The 15,000-nt window shown below is 37.8% G+C and overlaps 1 protein-coding gene across 11 annotated transcripts in view; it reads left to right on the plus strand.

Moving 5' to 3' along the window:
- LOC128696471 (Transcriptional adapter 2B) overlaps positions 1 to 15,000 on the plus strand; it is a 220,695-nt gene that overhangs the window by 76,604 nt on the left and 129,091 nt on the right. For all 11 annotated transcript variants that reach the window (XR_011393231.1, XR_011393234.1, XR_011393232.1 and 8 more), the window contains exons 5-7: positions 4,871 to 5,088; positions 6,664 to 6,756; positions 8,017 to 8,156. Coding sequence is in view for 3 of the 11 variants with exons in the window: in XM_070094712.1 (XP_069950813.1) it covers positions 4,871 to 5,088; positions 6,664 to 6,756; positions 8,017 to 8,156 (451 nt within the window). In the remaining 8 variants the exon portion in view is untranslated. The remainder of the gene's footprint in view (positions 1 to 4,870; positions 5,089 to 6,663; positions 6,757 to 8,016; positions 8,157 to 15,000) is intronic.

A 15,000-nucleotide genomic window follows, 5' to 3' on the forward strand; every position in this document is an offset into this window, starting at 1 on the left:
TTGACTCCTGCTGCTTTAGTATTGTACATATCGTAGAATCACTGAAGAAGGCACATTCTCCCTTCTCTCTTCCTCCTCCACTTTGGTACTTTGCTACGAGTTCTTTCTTGAATTCTATCGTGTGTTCTTTCTTGAATTCTATCGTGTTTCTCACCTTCTTTACCAAAGGGATGGCACCAGGAGCTTTCTTTAGGACCATGGTGGCTTATTTAGCAGTCACACACAATAAACAAGCACAAAAAACAATGGATTATTACGAAATGTTGCGTATGACCTCGCCGAGAAACGCCACACTGACTCAGAATGTGTGTGTGGGAGGCTTTGTGTGTGCGCGGCACTCGGACATGTTCCATATGACTGATGAAACCAGAGGGAATTAACAAAAATAGAGACTATAATTTAACAAAAGAAGTTGGCAATGACCAAAAGTCACAAAATCAGAGGCTAACGAAAACAGAGGGTCCACTGTACATAGCAAAAGAAATCTTTCGTATGAATAAAGATTGAAGTCCCTTAAGTTACATTCACTAGTAAGACAAAGAATGAGGGGAGACACGATCGAAGTGTATGAGTGGAAGATAGGTATTAATAAAGGGGATGTAAATGAAGTCTTAAAGATCTCCCTCCAAGTGAGAGAACCCACAGTAATGGATTCAAATTAGATGAGTTTAGATTTAGAAAGGATATATGAAGTATTGGTTTGGAAATAGGGTAGTTGATGAGTGGAACAGTCTACCTAGTAGGGTTATTGAAGCTAAAACCTAGGGTAGTTTCAAGTTTAAGTTGGATAAATACATGAATGAGAGGGGTTGGATCTTAGTGGGACTTGCATGTGAGTAAATAGAATTGTCAAAGCTTATTGTTAGGGTTGCACTGAAAGTGGGTTGGGCAAATGTTTTGTTAGTGGGTTGGTTTTGTAAAGGACCTGCCAAGTATGGGCCAACAGGCCTTTTGCAGTGTTCCTCCTTTCTTCTTTTTTTTTTTCAACAAGTTGGCCGTCTCCCACCGAGGCAGGGTGACTCAAAAAGAAAGAAAATCCCCAAAAAAGAAAATACTTTCATCATCATTCAACACTCTCACCTCACTCACACATAATCACTGTCTTTTCAGAGGCTCCCAGATACAACAGTTTAGAAGCATATATAACATACCCCTCCAAACTGCCAGTATCCCAAACACCTCCTGTAAAGTGCAGGCATTGTACTTCCCATTTTCAGTACTCAAGACCAGCTATATAAAAATAACTGGTTTCCCTGAATCCCTTCACTAAATATTACCCTGCTCACACTCCAACAGCTCGTCAGGTCCCAAAAAACCATTCATCTTCATTTACTCCTATCTAACATGCTCACACATGCTTGCAGGAAGTCCAGGCCCCTCGCCCACAAAACCTCCTTTACCCCCTCCCTCAAATCTTTTCAAGGATGACCCCTACCCTGCCATCCTCCCCCTACAGATTTATATGCTCTCCATGTCATTCTACTTTGATCCACTGTCTCTAAATGACCAAACCACCTCAACAACTCCTCTTCAGCCCTTTGACTAATACTTTTAGTAACTCCACACCACTTCCTAATTTCCACACTCCAAATTCTCTGCACAATATTTTCACCACACATTGCCCATTGACAGGACATCTCCACTGCCTCCAGCCACCTCCTCACTGCAGCATTTGCAACCTAAGCTTCACACCCATATAAGAGTGTTGGTACCACTATACTTTCATACATTCCCCTCTTTGCCTCCATGGATAACATTTTTTTGTCTCCACAGATACCTCCATGCACCACTCACCTTTTTTCCTTCATCAGTTCCATGGTTAACCTCATCCTTCATTAACCCATCTGCTGACAATCAACCCCCAAATGTCTGAAAACATTCACTTCTTCTGTACTCCTCTCCAATGTGATATCCAATTTTATTTTATCTAAATCATTTGATACCCTCATCACCTTACTCTTATCTATGTTCACTTTCAACTTTCTACCTTTACACACCCTCCCAAACTCATCCACTAACCTTTGCAACTTTTCTTTAGAATCTCCCATAAACACAGTATCATCAGCAAAGAGCAACTGTCAACTCCCATTTTGTATTTGATTCCCCATAATATAATCCCACCCCTCTCCCCAACACCCTAGCATTTACTTCTTTTACAACCCCGTCTGTAAATATATTAAACAACAATGGTGACATTACACATCCCTGTCTAAGACCTACTTTTACTGGGAAGTAATCTCCCTCTCTCCTACACACCCTAACCTGAGCCTCACTATCCTCATAAAAACTCTTTACAGCATTTAGTAACTTGCTACCTATTCCATATACTTGCAACATCTGCCACATTGTTCCCCTATCCACTCTGTCATATGCCTTTTCTAAATCCATAAATGCAATGAAAACTTCCCTACCTCTATCTAAATACAGTGGACCCCCGCATAACGATCACCTCCGAATGCGACCAATTATGTAAGTGTATTTATGTAAGTGCGTTTGTACGTGTATGTTTGGGGGTCTGAAATGGACTAATCTACTTCACAATATTCCTTATGGGAACAAATTCGGTCAGTACTGGCACCTGAACATACTTCTGGAGTGAAAAAATATCGTTAACCGGGGGTCCACTGTACTGTTCACATACATGCTTCAATGTTAACACTTGACCTACACATCCCCTACCTACTCTAAAGCCTCATTCCTCGTCTGTAATCCTACTCTCTGTCTTACCTGTAATTCTTTCAATGATAAGAACATAAGAAAGAAGGAACACTTCAAGAGGCCTACTGACCCACGCGAAGCAGGTCTATGTCACCCCTCGGCCTAGAACAATGACCACCTAATCAGGTCACTTCCACTTAAGGAAGGAGCATGACACCAGACCTGGTAGCCCAAGCTAGTCAGGTCCATCTCACACCCACCCACCCACACAACCTATTTTTAAAACTACACAAGGTCTTAGCTTCTATGACGGTACATAAGAACATAAGAACATAAGAACATAAGAAAGGAGGAACACTGCAGGAGGCCTGCTGGCCCATACTAGGCAGGTCCTTTACAATTCATCCCACTAACAAAACATTTACCCAACCCAATTTTCAATGCCACCCAAGAAATAAGCTCTGATGTGAAAGTCCCACTCAAATCCAACCCTTCCCACTCATGTACTTATCCAACCTAGTTTGTTCCACTCATCCACAACTCTGTTACCAAACCAGTGCTTTCCTGTGTCTTTCCTGAATCTGAACTTTTCCAACTTGAAGCCATTGCTGCGAGTCCTGTTTTGGCTGGATATTTTCAGCACGCTATTTACATCCCCTTTATTTATTCCTGTTTTCCATTTATACACCTCTATCATATCCCCCTCAATCATATAACCCTACTGTATGTTCTTATGTTCTTAAATTGAAATTTTTCCAACTTGAACTTATTGCTAAAAGTCGTGCCTTGGTTAGACATTTTTTAGCACATTGTTTCTACCTTCAGTTTATACACCCCACTGATATTCCTCCTAATTCTAAAATTGGTGAAATCTGTTAATGAGAGGTCCATTACCGAGAGGTTTTACTGTGCTTTGCAAGAAACTTATTGATTCTCCACTTCGTTTTTTTTCTGTCACATTTAATTCTCACACATTTTTTCTTGTTAATTCACATTTTTATTGTAATTGATATTGATTCAGTATTCATGTGTTTTGAGAACAGGAAGGAATTTTTCATAGTGTACTGTATTATATGTCATTAACCCTTTGACTGTCGGTGTCATATATATACATCTTACGAGCCAGTGTCGGTGACGTATTAGTACACCAAAATTCTAGTGGCTTCAAATCAAGCGGGAGTCTGCCCACATGTGAGACAATGGGTCTGTGTGATCAGTGTGTGCAGTATAAAAAAAATCCTGCAGCACATAGTGCATAATGAGAAAAAAAAAAACTCCGACCATTTTTTTTTTGGAATAAAACGCTGACTTTGAGGTGTATTTTTGAATAGTATTAATGGTTGTATTCTCGTTTTCTTGGTCTAATTTGATAGAATGGAAGAATTTTACAGAAATAGAGAGGATTTTGAATGGTTTCATGATGAAAAAGACCTTGAAATTGAGCTCAAATTAGCGGAAATGTTTGATTTTTGCTGATGTTCGAGAGTAAACAAATGACATCACCTTCCAATAAGTGTCCTACTAGCCATTCTGATATGCAGTCACGAATGGGTTGACATTATTTATACAATTATTACAATAATGCAGTAGTCTGCATAACAGTAAATCTTCTATTTTTTTTGTGAGTAAAAATTCAAAATAGAAAGCAATACTAATATAAGAGGGGCCTGGAGATGTGACTAATGAACAGAGAAAATGTAATTTTAGTGCCAGGAATGTCTGCATTGTTTATTCTGGACCCTATTTTGAAATTGGCATCTTTTTTAATTTGTGTGAAATTGGTCAAATTGCCAGTTTCTGACTACTTTATTGGGTAGTTGAAATTGATAAATGGGCGGTTTCTTGTACTCATTCGATAGAACAAATGGAGCTCTAAAGAAATAGCTATGAGTTTGGTCATCTGGAACAATGGAATTGGCTGAAAATAGGGCTCAATGTGGGCGAAATTGCCGATGCGTATATATCACCGAGATCACTAACTTCGTAAGAGCATAATTCCGCAAGTTTTCCATTAAATTTTGTACTTTTGGCGTCATTAGCATTGGGAAAAGATGTCTATCATTTCATAAGAATTTTTTTTTTTCGAATATTTTGTGACAAGGAGAGGCACTTCAGGATTTGGGGTCTCGACAGTCAAAGGGTTAAAATGAACTCTATAAATTTAGCTGACATTCTTCTCATAATGATGGTACATGTAATTGTTAATTAACAGATGCAAGAAATAAATATATCAGCAGTTACATAGATGGCAGCATTGGAAGAGCTTCCTGGAAACCAGCCCTAGAGAGATTGCAGTTGCCAATAGAACACACATCTGCAGACACAGGGCCATTATCACCTACACTGGGTTCATCTCTACCCTCACAGCCTCTGTCTTCCGAGGAGAACACCATCCTTGGATACATGCCTCATAGAGATGATTTTGAGAGGGTTTGTTCTTGTTTGTGTTTTCAGATTAAGAGTTATAGCATATGCATTAATGCTGTTTAATAGGATAATTCAGACATTGTAATTTTTGTAATTTTCCTGTACATTATAAGTCAAATGTTGAATGGTTTATGTATAAGTTATAGTAACTTTTTAGAAGCATTTACTGTAAGCTGTGTACAAAATAATTAATGTAATATACAGCATCTTGTGAGCAGTGTCATTTATTAAGTATTAAATTAGACTTTTAATTTTCTTCTCTTTTTCTAGTTATATTTGGAAGAGTTTGTTCTGGAAAGTTAAATTTAAATATGAATAGGGAAATAAAGGCATTTTGGCTGTTTACTTTTGTCCTCCAGTAGAAAAGAAACTAGAAACAGATGTTTTACAACTAATTTCTCACTATATCTAATTTAAATTAATGAATAATACAGTAACAGTGATTTTAAACAAAACTTTTTCAAAGCTTGTACATTATGAAAGAATGTGAAGAGGATAAAGATCAACTTCTAACGGCCATTCACTCAGTTTTTTTTTTTTTTGTAAAACATGTACCAACTGCTAATGGAAATAAATGGTATAAAATACTAACACAATGGAAAAATAAACACAGAAGCAGTATAATGTGATCACTTATTGACAATGTTCTGCCCACACAGTGGGCTTTATCAAGTCACAAACAGATCTACCTGGGTGAAAGGTACTTGAGTATTAATAGGATGGAGTCAGGTGGAGAATGCTGGGTAGGTTGGATCTGAACCTGCGTGTGACAATCTTTTGAGTAGGGTCATAGAGGCTAGGACCTTGGGTAGCTTTAAAAAGAGATTGGACAAATATATGAGCAGACCTTCTGCAGTCTTCCTCCATTCTTGTGTTCTTATGTGGGATAACAATGAAAGAGTTTCTTGGCAGAAGATCTACTCGTATATTTGTCCAATCTCTCTTTAAAGCTACCAAAGGTCCTAGCTTCTATCACCCTACATGGAAGACTGTCACATGCAGGTTCAGATCCAACCTGACCCAGCATTCTCCACCTGACTCCATCCTATAAATACTCACATACCTTTCACCCAGGTATATGTTTGTGACTCGATAAAACCCACTGTGTGGGCAGAGCGTTGTCAATAAAGGATCACATTATACTGCTTCTGTATTTATTTTTCTATCAACTGCTAAGTACTAATAGACATATGTATCAATTGGAACAGCCATCTTTTAAGGCTATTTTGTTATTTCTTGACACTAAAAATTAATTTGATCTGTAGAACAAAAAACTGAACTCAAACATTTTTGTAAGATTTCAAGACATTCTTTCCTCTTTTAGGCTTTGCTCTATTAAAAACAAAATATGTATATGCTAAAATGGTTTAGAAATAGAGAAGATTAATTTCTGCCATTGTGTTTGTCTTATGTTTTCTTGGTGTTTTTCTCTTCTGTTTTCTTGTTTTATAATGTAATAAAGTTGGTAGAATTACCGACAATATGTAAAGTAAAAGGACACAAGTGTCAAATGTCACATTAGTTGCACTTGTGTCCTTTTACTTTACATATTGCTTTATAATATTTTATTTCATATAGGAATGGGACAATGATGCAGAAGCAACAATAGCACCTCTATTCATCCATCCAGTTGATGATGAAGATATTGATATGGCCCTTAAACTTGCACAGGTTTGTTAAATATTTTTCAGTACATACTTTGTTTCCATCCTTTATAATATAGACCTTGGTAAGTTCTCACTTATACGTGACTGCAAGGTGCTAATATGTTTTGTTCAAGAGTTACTACAAAGATGTGGCAAGACAAGTAAGAAAAGACTTCAGTAGTAAATAGAGGATAATTGCAAAGAACTTTATCAATGGAAACAAGAAGGGGAATGTACCAGAGTACATATACACGTAGTGGTACCAAAACTGTTGTATGGTTATAAAGCATCAGTTTTGAATTTTGCAGTGGGAGGAATTTGGAGGAAGTAGAGTGTTTGAGGGTAGCGAGTGGTGCGAATATTACACAGAGAATTCAGAGTTTGGAGATGAGGAGCTATGGAATTAACAAACATATTATTCAGAGGCTGAGGAAGGATGAGGTGGTCTGGATGGAGAAAACCAGGATGACTAGGACACACAAATCTGGAGTGGAAGGAAGGAGGGGTATGGAGAAAGGAGGTTTTGAGTTCTAGGGGCTTTGGACATGCAATAGGCATGTGTGAGTGTATTAGGAGTGGAGATGTGTTTTTTTTTATCTGATGTGCTATTGAAGTGTGAGCAAGGTAATATGAAGTGATTCAAGAAAACTGGTTAGCTGGACTTAAGTCCTGGAGGTGGGAAGTACAGTGCCTGCATTCTGAAGCAGGGGTGGGGTATTCACAGTTTGGAGGGACATCTGAACTGTAGTATTGGCATGCCTCTGCAAGACAGTGATAGAGTGAATGGTGGTTAAATTGTTTCTTCTTTTTTGGATCACTTTACTTTGGTGGAAGACAGTCAATGTGCTTAAAAAAAATCTCTAAATGAGAATGAAAGTGCAGTGTGTTTTTTAGAGTTATAGTGGGTTTTTAACTTATTGGCTTTTGAATTTGAGTCTTATTTTTCAACACAATATGTTTAACTATTTTGTTATGACACAAAATTATGTTTTTTGTATTTTTAGTTTTTTAGAAGTTAGTCTTAGTTTACATTACTTTTTTTTATCATGCTTTGTGGTAAGAAATTGATGTATGCATGTACTATACAGTAATTGGTTGTACTGGCATAGCTCAACATGCTAGGATTCAATGAATTATCTGATGTTATTGCCATTGCAGGCACAGGCTGTTTCGTTATATACTGTATTTATTGTTAAACTGCTTGAAGGTTTATTTTTTTCTTTAAATTTATAATTTTATTAAAGATTGGAGGCTCTTGATTTCATCCTTGAGTTTTATTTCATAGGTGGATATGTATATGCGAAGACTTCGTGAGCGTTCTCGAAGAAAACGTGTAGTACGAGACTTCCAGATTGTGCCACAGTTTTTCAAGAAGGAGAAAGAAAAAGCACAAATTCCACCAAAAAAGAAGAGTAAAGATGACAGGTAAGACAGTGTTTATAAAGAAATTGACAAGATAAATTAGTAGATGTTGTTATTTTTATAGAATGAGTAGAGAGAGATTTATTTTCTGATAAGAGAGGGTAATTTTTGTGAAAGGACTCGGGGAAACCAGTTAGCCGGACTTGAGTCCAGGAGGTGGAAAGTACAGTGCCTGCATTCTGAAGGAGGGGTGGGGATATTTGCAGTTTGGAGGGGTGTCTGAACCATAGTGTCTGCGTGGCTCTGGTAAAACAGTGATGGAGTGAATGATGGTGAAAGTGGTTTTTTTTTTTATAGGTTGTCCTATCTTGGTGGGAGACAGCCAGTGTGATAAAAAAAAAGGACACATGTACACAATTGTAATTATAATTACCTTCTTAATTGCAGTTTTGATAACTAATTATGGCTTTCATATGAATTAGGAGTGCTGTATCTTCAAGCCTTTAACCCTTTGACTGTTTTGGTCATATATATACGTCTTAAGAGCAATTTTTGATGTATATATACTCATAAATTCTAGCAGCTTCAAATCAAGCAGGAGAAAGCTGGTAGGCCCACATGTGAGAGAATGGGTCTGTGTGGTCAGTGTGCACCATATAAAAAAAATCTTGCAGCACGCAGTGCATAATGAGAAAAAAAAAACTCCTCCGACTTTTTTTTTAATTAAAATGCCGACTTTGTGGTCTATTTTCGTATAGTATTTATGGCTGTATTCTCATTTTCTTGGTCTCATTTGATAGAATGATTTTGATTGGTTTTACTATGAAAAGAACCTTGAAATGGAGCTCAAAATAGGGAAAATGTTTGATTTTTGCCGATGTTCAAAAGTAAACAAATGATGTCATTTTCCAATAAATGTTCAAGTAGCCATTCTGATATGCAGTCATGAATGGGTTGACATTATTTATACAATTATTACAATATTGCAGTAGTCTGCAGAACAGTAAATCTTTTATTTTTATTTTTTGTTTGAATAAAAATTCAAAATAGAAAGCAAGAGTAATATCAGAGGGGCCTGGAGATGTGACTGATGAACAAAGAAAATGTTATTTTAGAGCCAGGAATGTCTGTTTTGTTCATTCTGGACCCTATTTTGAAATTGTCATATTTTAAATTTTTGTGAAATTAGCCAAATTGCAAATTTCTGACCATGTTATTGGGTAGTTGAAATTGGTAAATGGGCAGTTTCTTGTATTCAATCGATAGAAAAAATGGAGTTCTAAAGAAATAGCTATGAGTTTGGTCAACTGGAACAATGGAATTAGCTGAAAATAGGGCTCAAAGTAGGTGAAATTGCCAATTCGTAAATATCGCAGAGGTCGCTAACTTTGCGAGAGCGTAATTCCGTCAGTTTTCCATTAAATTTTGTTCTTTTGGTGTCATTACAATTGGGAAAAGATTCTCTATCATTTCATAAGATTTTTTTTTTTTTTTTTTTTTTTTTTTTTTTAAATTTTGCAACACCAGGAGACACCTCAGGATTTGGGGGTGCGACAGTCAAGGGGTTAATGAATTACTTAATATTTGACACATTTGTGGCCTTAGATCATACAGTAAACTATATTGTTTTGGGTTCCTTCGAGGAGGTTACCTTGATGCTGGTGAAGGTTTGTTGATACGAGAAATTGGAAGTATTTTTCTTTGGGTCATACCTTATTACCTCCCATTCATCAGATGCTGTATGATCCCTTCTAGATTTGGTGCTTCTCTGTGAATATGATTTAAATAATTTTTTGTCTTTGGGGCAGTTTTTTGGACCTAATTTGTCGAGTCATTAGTAACTTTGCATGCTGTTCACTATTCGTCAAGTGAAGTTTTTGAGATTTTTTCTTGCATACATGTTATGAGGTCATGTAATGTGTTGTGTTGTTGTTTATGGTTTTTGTAGCTTCCTTTTGGCTGTTAAAATTTTGTTGCTTTAAATAATAGGGAAAAGCTTATTTTATTTAAACTACTGCAATTTTTTTTTTCCTCAACAAGTCGGCCGTCTCCCACCAAGGCATGGTGACCCAAAAAGAAAGAAAATCCTCGAAAAGAAAATACTTTCACCATCATTCAACACTTTCACCTCGCATACATAATCACTGTTTTTGTAGAGGCACCCAGATACAACAGTTTAGAAGCATATATAGAGAGATGTAACATATCCCTCCAAACTGCCAATATCCCAAACCCCTCCTTTAAAGCACAGGCATTGTACTTCTCATTTCCAGTACTCAAGTCCGGCTATATAAAAATAACCGGTTTCCCTGAATCCCTTCACTAAATATTACCCTGCTCACATTCCAACAGCTCGTTAGGTCCCAAAAACCATTCGTCTCAATTCTCTCCTGTCTAACACTTTGACGCACGCTTGCTGGAAGTCCAAGCCCCCTAAAACACAAAACCACCTTTACCCCCCTTCCTCCAACCTTTTCGAGGAGGACCTCTACCCTGCCTTCCTTTCTCTACAGATTTATACGCTCTCCGTGTCATTCTACTTTGATTCATTCTCACTAAATGACCAAACCACCTCAATGACTCCTCTTCAGCCCTCTGACTAACACTTTTATTAACTCCACACCAAATTTCCAAACTCCAAATTTTCTGCATAATATTTACACTACACATTGCCCTTAGGACATCTCCACTGCCTCCAACTGCCTCCTCGCTGCAGCATTTACCACCCAAGCTTCACACCCATATAAGAGAGTTGGTACCACTATACTTCCATACATTCGCTTCTTTGCCTCCATAGATAACGTTTTTTGTTTCCACACATATCTCAATGCACCACTCACCTTTTTTCCATTAGTTCTATGGTTAACTTCATCCTTCATAAACCCGTCTGCTGACATGTCAAATCCCAAATATCTGAAAACATTCACTTCTTCCATACTCCCTCTCTCTAATGTGATATCCAATTTTTCTTTAAATCATTTGATACCCTCATCACCTTACTCTTATCTATGTTCACTTTCAACTTTCTACCTTTACACACCCTCCCAAACTTGTCCGCTAACCTTTGCAACTTTTCTTTAGAATCTCCCATAATCACAGTATCATCAGCAAAAAGTAACTGTGTCAACTCCCATTTTGTATTTGATTCCCCATAATTTAATCCCACGCCTCTCCTCAACACCCTAGCATTTACTTCTTTTACAACCCCATCTAGAAATATATTAAACAACAATGGTGACATTACACATCCCTGTCTAAGACCTACTTTTACTGGGAAGTAGTCTCCCTCTCTTCTACACACCCTAACCTGAGCCTCACTATCCTCATGAAACTCTTTACAGCATTTAGTAACTTACTTCCTATTCCATATACAGTGGACCCCCGCATAACGATGGCATCACATAGCGATTTTTCCGCATAACGATTACTTTTATCGCAAAATTTTTGCCGCGCATACCGATTAAAAACCCGCTTACTGATTTTCGTCCGAGACGCGTCCAATGTGCCCTCAGCCAGCCTCACATGTGCCGCCCCGTCCCATTGTTTACCAGCCAGCCTCCGCGGTAACATCCAAGCATACACTCGGAATATTTCGTATTATTACAGTATTTTCGGTGCTGTTTCTGGAAAATAAGTGACCATGGGCCCCAAGAAAGCTTCTAGTGCCAACCCTACACCTCAAAGGGTAAGAATTACTATAGAGATGAAGAAAGAGATAATTGATAAGTATGAAAGTGGAGTGCGTATAGCCGACCTAGTCAAGCTGTACAAGAAACCCCAATCAACCATCGCTACTATTGTGGGCACCAGAAAGACAATCAAGGAAGCTGTTCTTGCCAAAGGTTCAACTGTGTTTTCGAAACAAAGATCGCAAGTGATGGAAGATGTTGAGAGACTCTTATTGGTGTGGATAAATGAAAAACAGATAGCAGGAGATAGCATCTCTCAAGCGATCATATGTGAAAAGGCTAGGAAGTTGCATGAGGATTTAATTAAAAAAATGCCTGCAACTAGTGATGATGTGAGTGAATTTAAGGCCAGCAAAGGTTGGTTTGAGAGATTTAAGAAGCGTAGTGGCATCCATAGTGTGATAAGGCATGGTGAGGCTGCCAGTTCGGACCACAAAGCGGCTGAAAAATATGTGCAGGAATTCAAGGAGTACATAGAAACTGAAGGACTGAAACCTGAACAAGTGTTTAATTGTGATGAAACAGGCCTGTTCTGGAAGAAAATGCCAAGCAGGACCTACATTACTCAGGAGGAAAAGGCACTCCCAGGACATAAGCCTATGAAAGACAGGCTTACTTTGTTGATGTGTGCCAATGCTACTGGTGATTGCAAAGTGAAGCCTTTATTAGTGTATCACTCTGAAACTCCCAGAGCGTTCAGGCAAAAGAATGTCCTCAAGGATAATTTGTGTGTGCTGTGGAGGGCAAACAGTAAGGCATGGGTCACTAGGGAATTTTTCTATAACTGGTTACACCATGCATTTGCCCCCAATGTGAAAAATTACCTAACTGAAAAGAAATTAGAACTTAAGTGCCTCCTGGTGTTAGACAATGCCCCTGGTCATCCTACAGACGTGGCAGAGCGACTTTATGGGGACATGAGCTTCATTAAGGTGAAGTTTTTGCCTCCTAATACCACTCCTCTCCTGCAGCCCATGGACCAGCAGGTTATTTCCAACTTCAAGAAACTGTACACAAAAGCTCTGTTTGAAAGGTGCTTTGTAATGACCTCAGAAACTCAACTGACTCTAAGAGAGTTTTGGAGAGATCACTTTAATATCCTCAATTGTGTAAACCTTATAGGTAAGGCTTGGGAGGAAGTGACTAAGAGGACCTTGAACTCTGCTTGGAAGAAACTGTGGCCAGAATGTGTAGACAAAAGGGATTTTGAAGGGTTTGAGGCTAACCCTGAGAATCCTGTGCCAGTTGAGGAATCCATTGTGGCATTGGGAAAGTCCTTGGGGTTGGAGGTTAGTGGGGAGGATGTGGAAGAGTTGGTGGAGGAGGACAATGAAGAACTAACCACTGATGAGCTGATAGATCAACTTCAAGAGCAAGAGGCCAGACCTGAGGAAACTGGTTCAGAGGAGGGGAGAGAGAAATTGAAGAAGTTGCCTACTACAAAGATAAAGGAAATCTGTGCTAAGTGGCTTGAAGTGCAAACCTTCATGGATGAAAATCACCCTCACACAGCTATTGCAAGCCGTGCTGGTGATTATTACACTGACAATGTTGTGAAACACTTAAGGCAAGTCATAAAGGAACGAGAGGTACAGGCCACTATGGACAGATATCTTGTGCGAAAGAAGTCCAGTGACTCTGAAGCTGGCCCTAGTGGCATTAAAAGAAGAAGGGAAGTAACCCCAGAAAAGGACTTACTACCTCAAGTCCTAATGGAAGGGGATTCCCCTTCTAAACACTAACACACTCTCTCCCCTCCTCCCATCCCATCAATCATCACCAGATCTTCAATAAAAGTAAGTGTCATTTAATTGTGCATGCCTTTTTCAGTTTGTGTGTATTAAAATTAACATTTCATGTGGTAAAAAAAAATTTTTTTCATACTTTTGGGCGTCTTGCACGGATTAATTTTATTTCCATTATTTCTTATGGGGAAAATTCATTCGCATAACGATTATTTCGCATAACGATGAGCCCTCTTGCACGGATTAAAATCGTTAACCGGGGGTCCACTGTACTTGCAACATCTACCACACTGCTCCCCTATCCACTCTATCATATGCCTTTTCTAAATCCATAAATTGCAAGTTATCCTTGGAAATAGAATTGAAATCGTACATGATTACTAATAATTTTGCATAAAAGTAAAAAATGTATTAGTTTTATTGTTTTTTATTGTTCTTTGCCATTGTATGATCAGTTTGACATCAGTAATTCATGTCCAGGGTGTACAATACTGCTTACAAAAATATTTCTTAATTGTGTCCATTTGTCCTGTATATTAATCTTCCTGCCTGCTTTGTCCATAATAGTATAGTAATTTATAAGATTAGGTAACATCAGATAAACTTTATAACCTGACAACTTGCATATGAGGCACTGAGAAGAAAACTGACTAGATTGCCATTGAGCAAAAAGTGTGTTAGGAGCAAAAATTGCATTTTTTATACAAAAATTTTCATCTGTCTTTAAAATGAGACCAGTTTGATAAAAATTGTGTGGTTGGTTAAGTAGATATTGTTGCAAACATGCTGTGAACTTTTGTAGGCAGTTTTCTCAGAAGTGACATTGGCAAATTCATTGTTTTTCTTTTCAGTACCTCATATTACTTATGTGACTCTCTGAGAACTTCTTCCACATAATATTACTTCAGGTAACCACAACAGAAAGATCGTAAGGAATCTGTATATGCACATTTTAGTCTCCTGTGCTATACCTGTATTGCCATTGTAATAGATGAAGAAATTATAAGACATTGAGAACAGAAATCATACTTGAAGAATTGTATGTACAATACTAGATTTACTAAGGAAATATTAAAATTGCTATGTTAATAAAAAATGGTACATACACCTAAGGTAGAGAGAAAGGGAGAGTTTGATGCCAAATACCAATTACTCCACTATTGTTGAGTGGTACTCTACATTACCTGTGTAGCACAACCAATAGATGCACTAGATCCATCCTCATTAAAAAATTAGTATTGAAGATCAGCATTGTTTCTGTAACCATTGATCAGTTGTTGGCTATTGGTCTTTTAACTGGTAATTACACAGGTAAAACAAAAAATTCTAGATTTGAAATATATTTTTGCTTTCTTACCATATGCTACAGGGAAAGAAAATGTGCTACCTATTGTCAGTAGTTGATGCTCTGGAAGTTCATAAACCCTTGGTAGAATGACTACATCATTATAATAATCTCTCTTGATATAGCTT

Source organism: Cherax quadricarinatus, chromosome 47 (assembly GCF_038502225.1).
Source record: "Cherax quadricarinatus isolate ZL_2023a chromosome 47, ASM3850222v1, whole genome shotgun sequence".
NCBI classification, from domain to species: Eukaryota; Metazoa; Arthropoda; class Malacostraca; order Decapoda; family Parastacidae; genus Cherax; species Cherax quadricarinatus.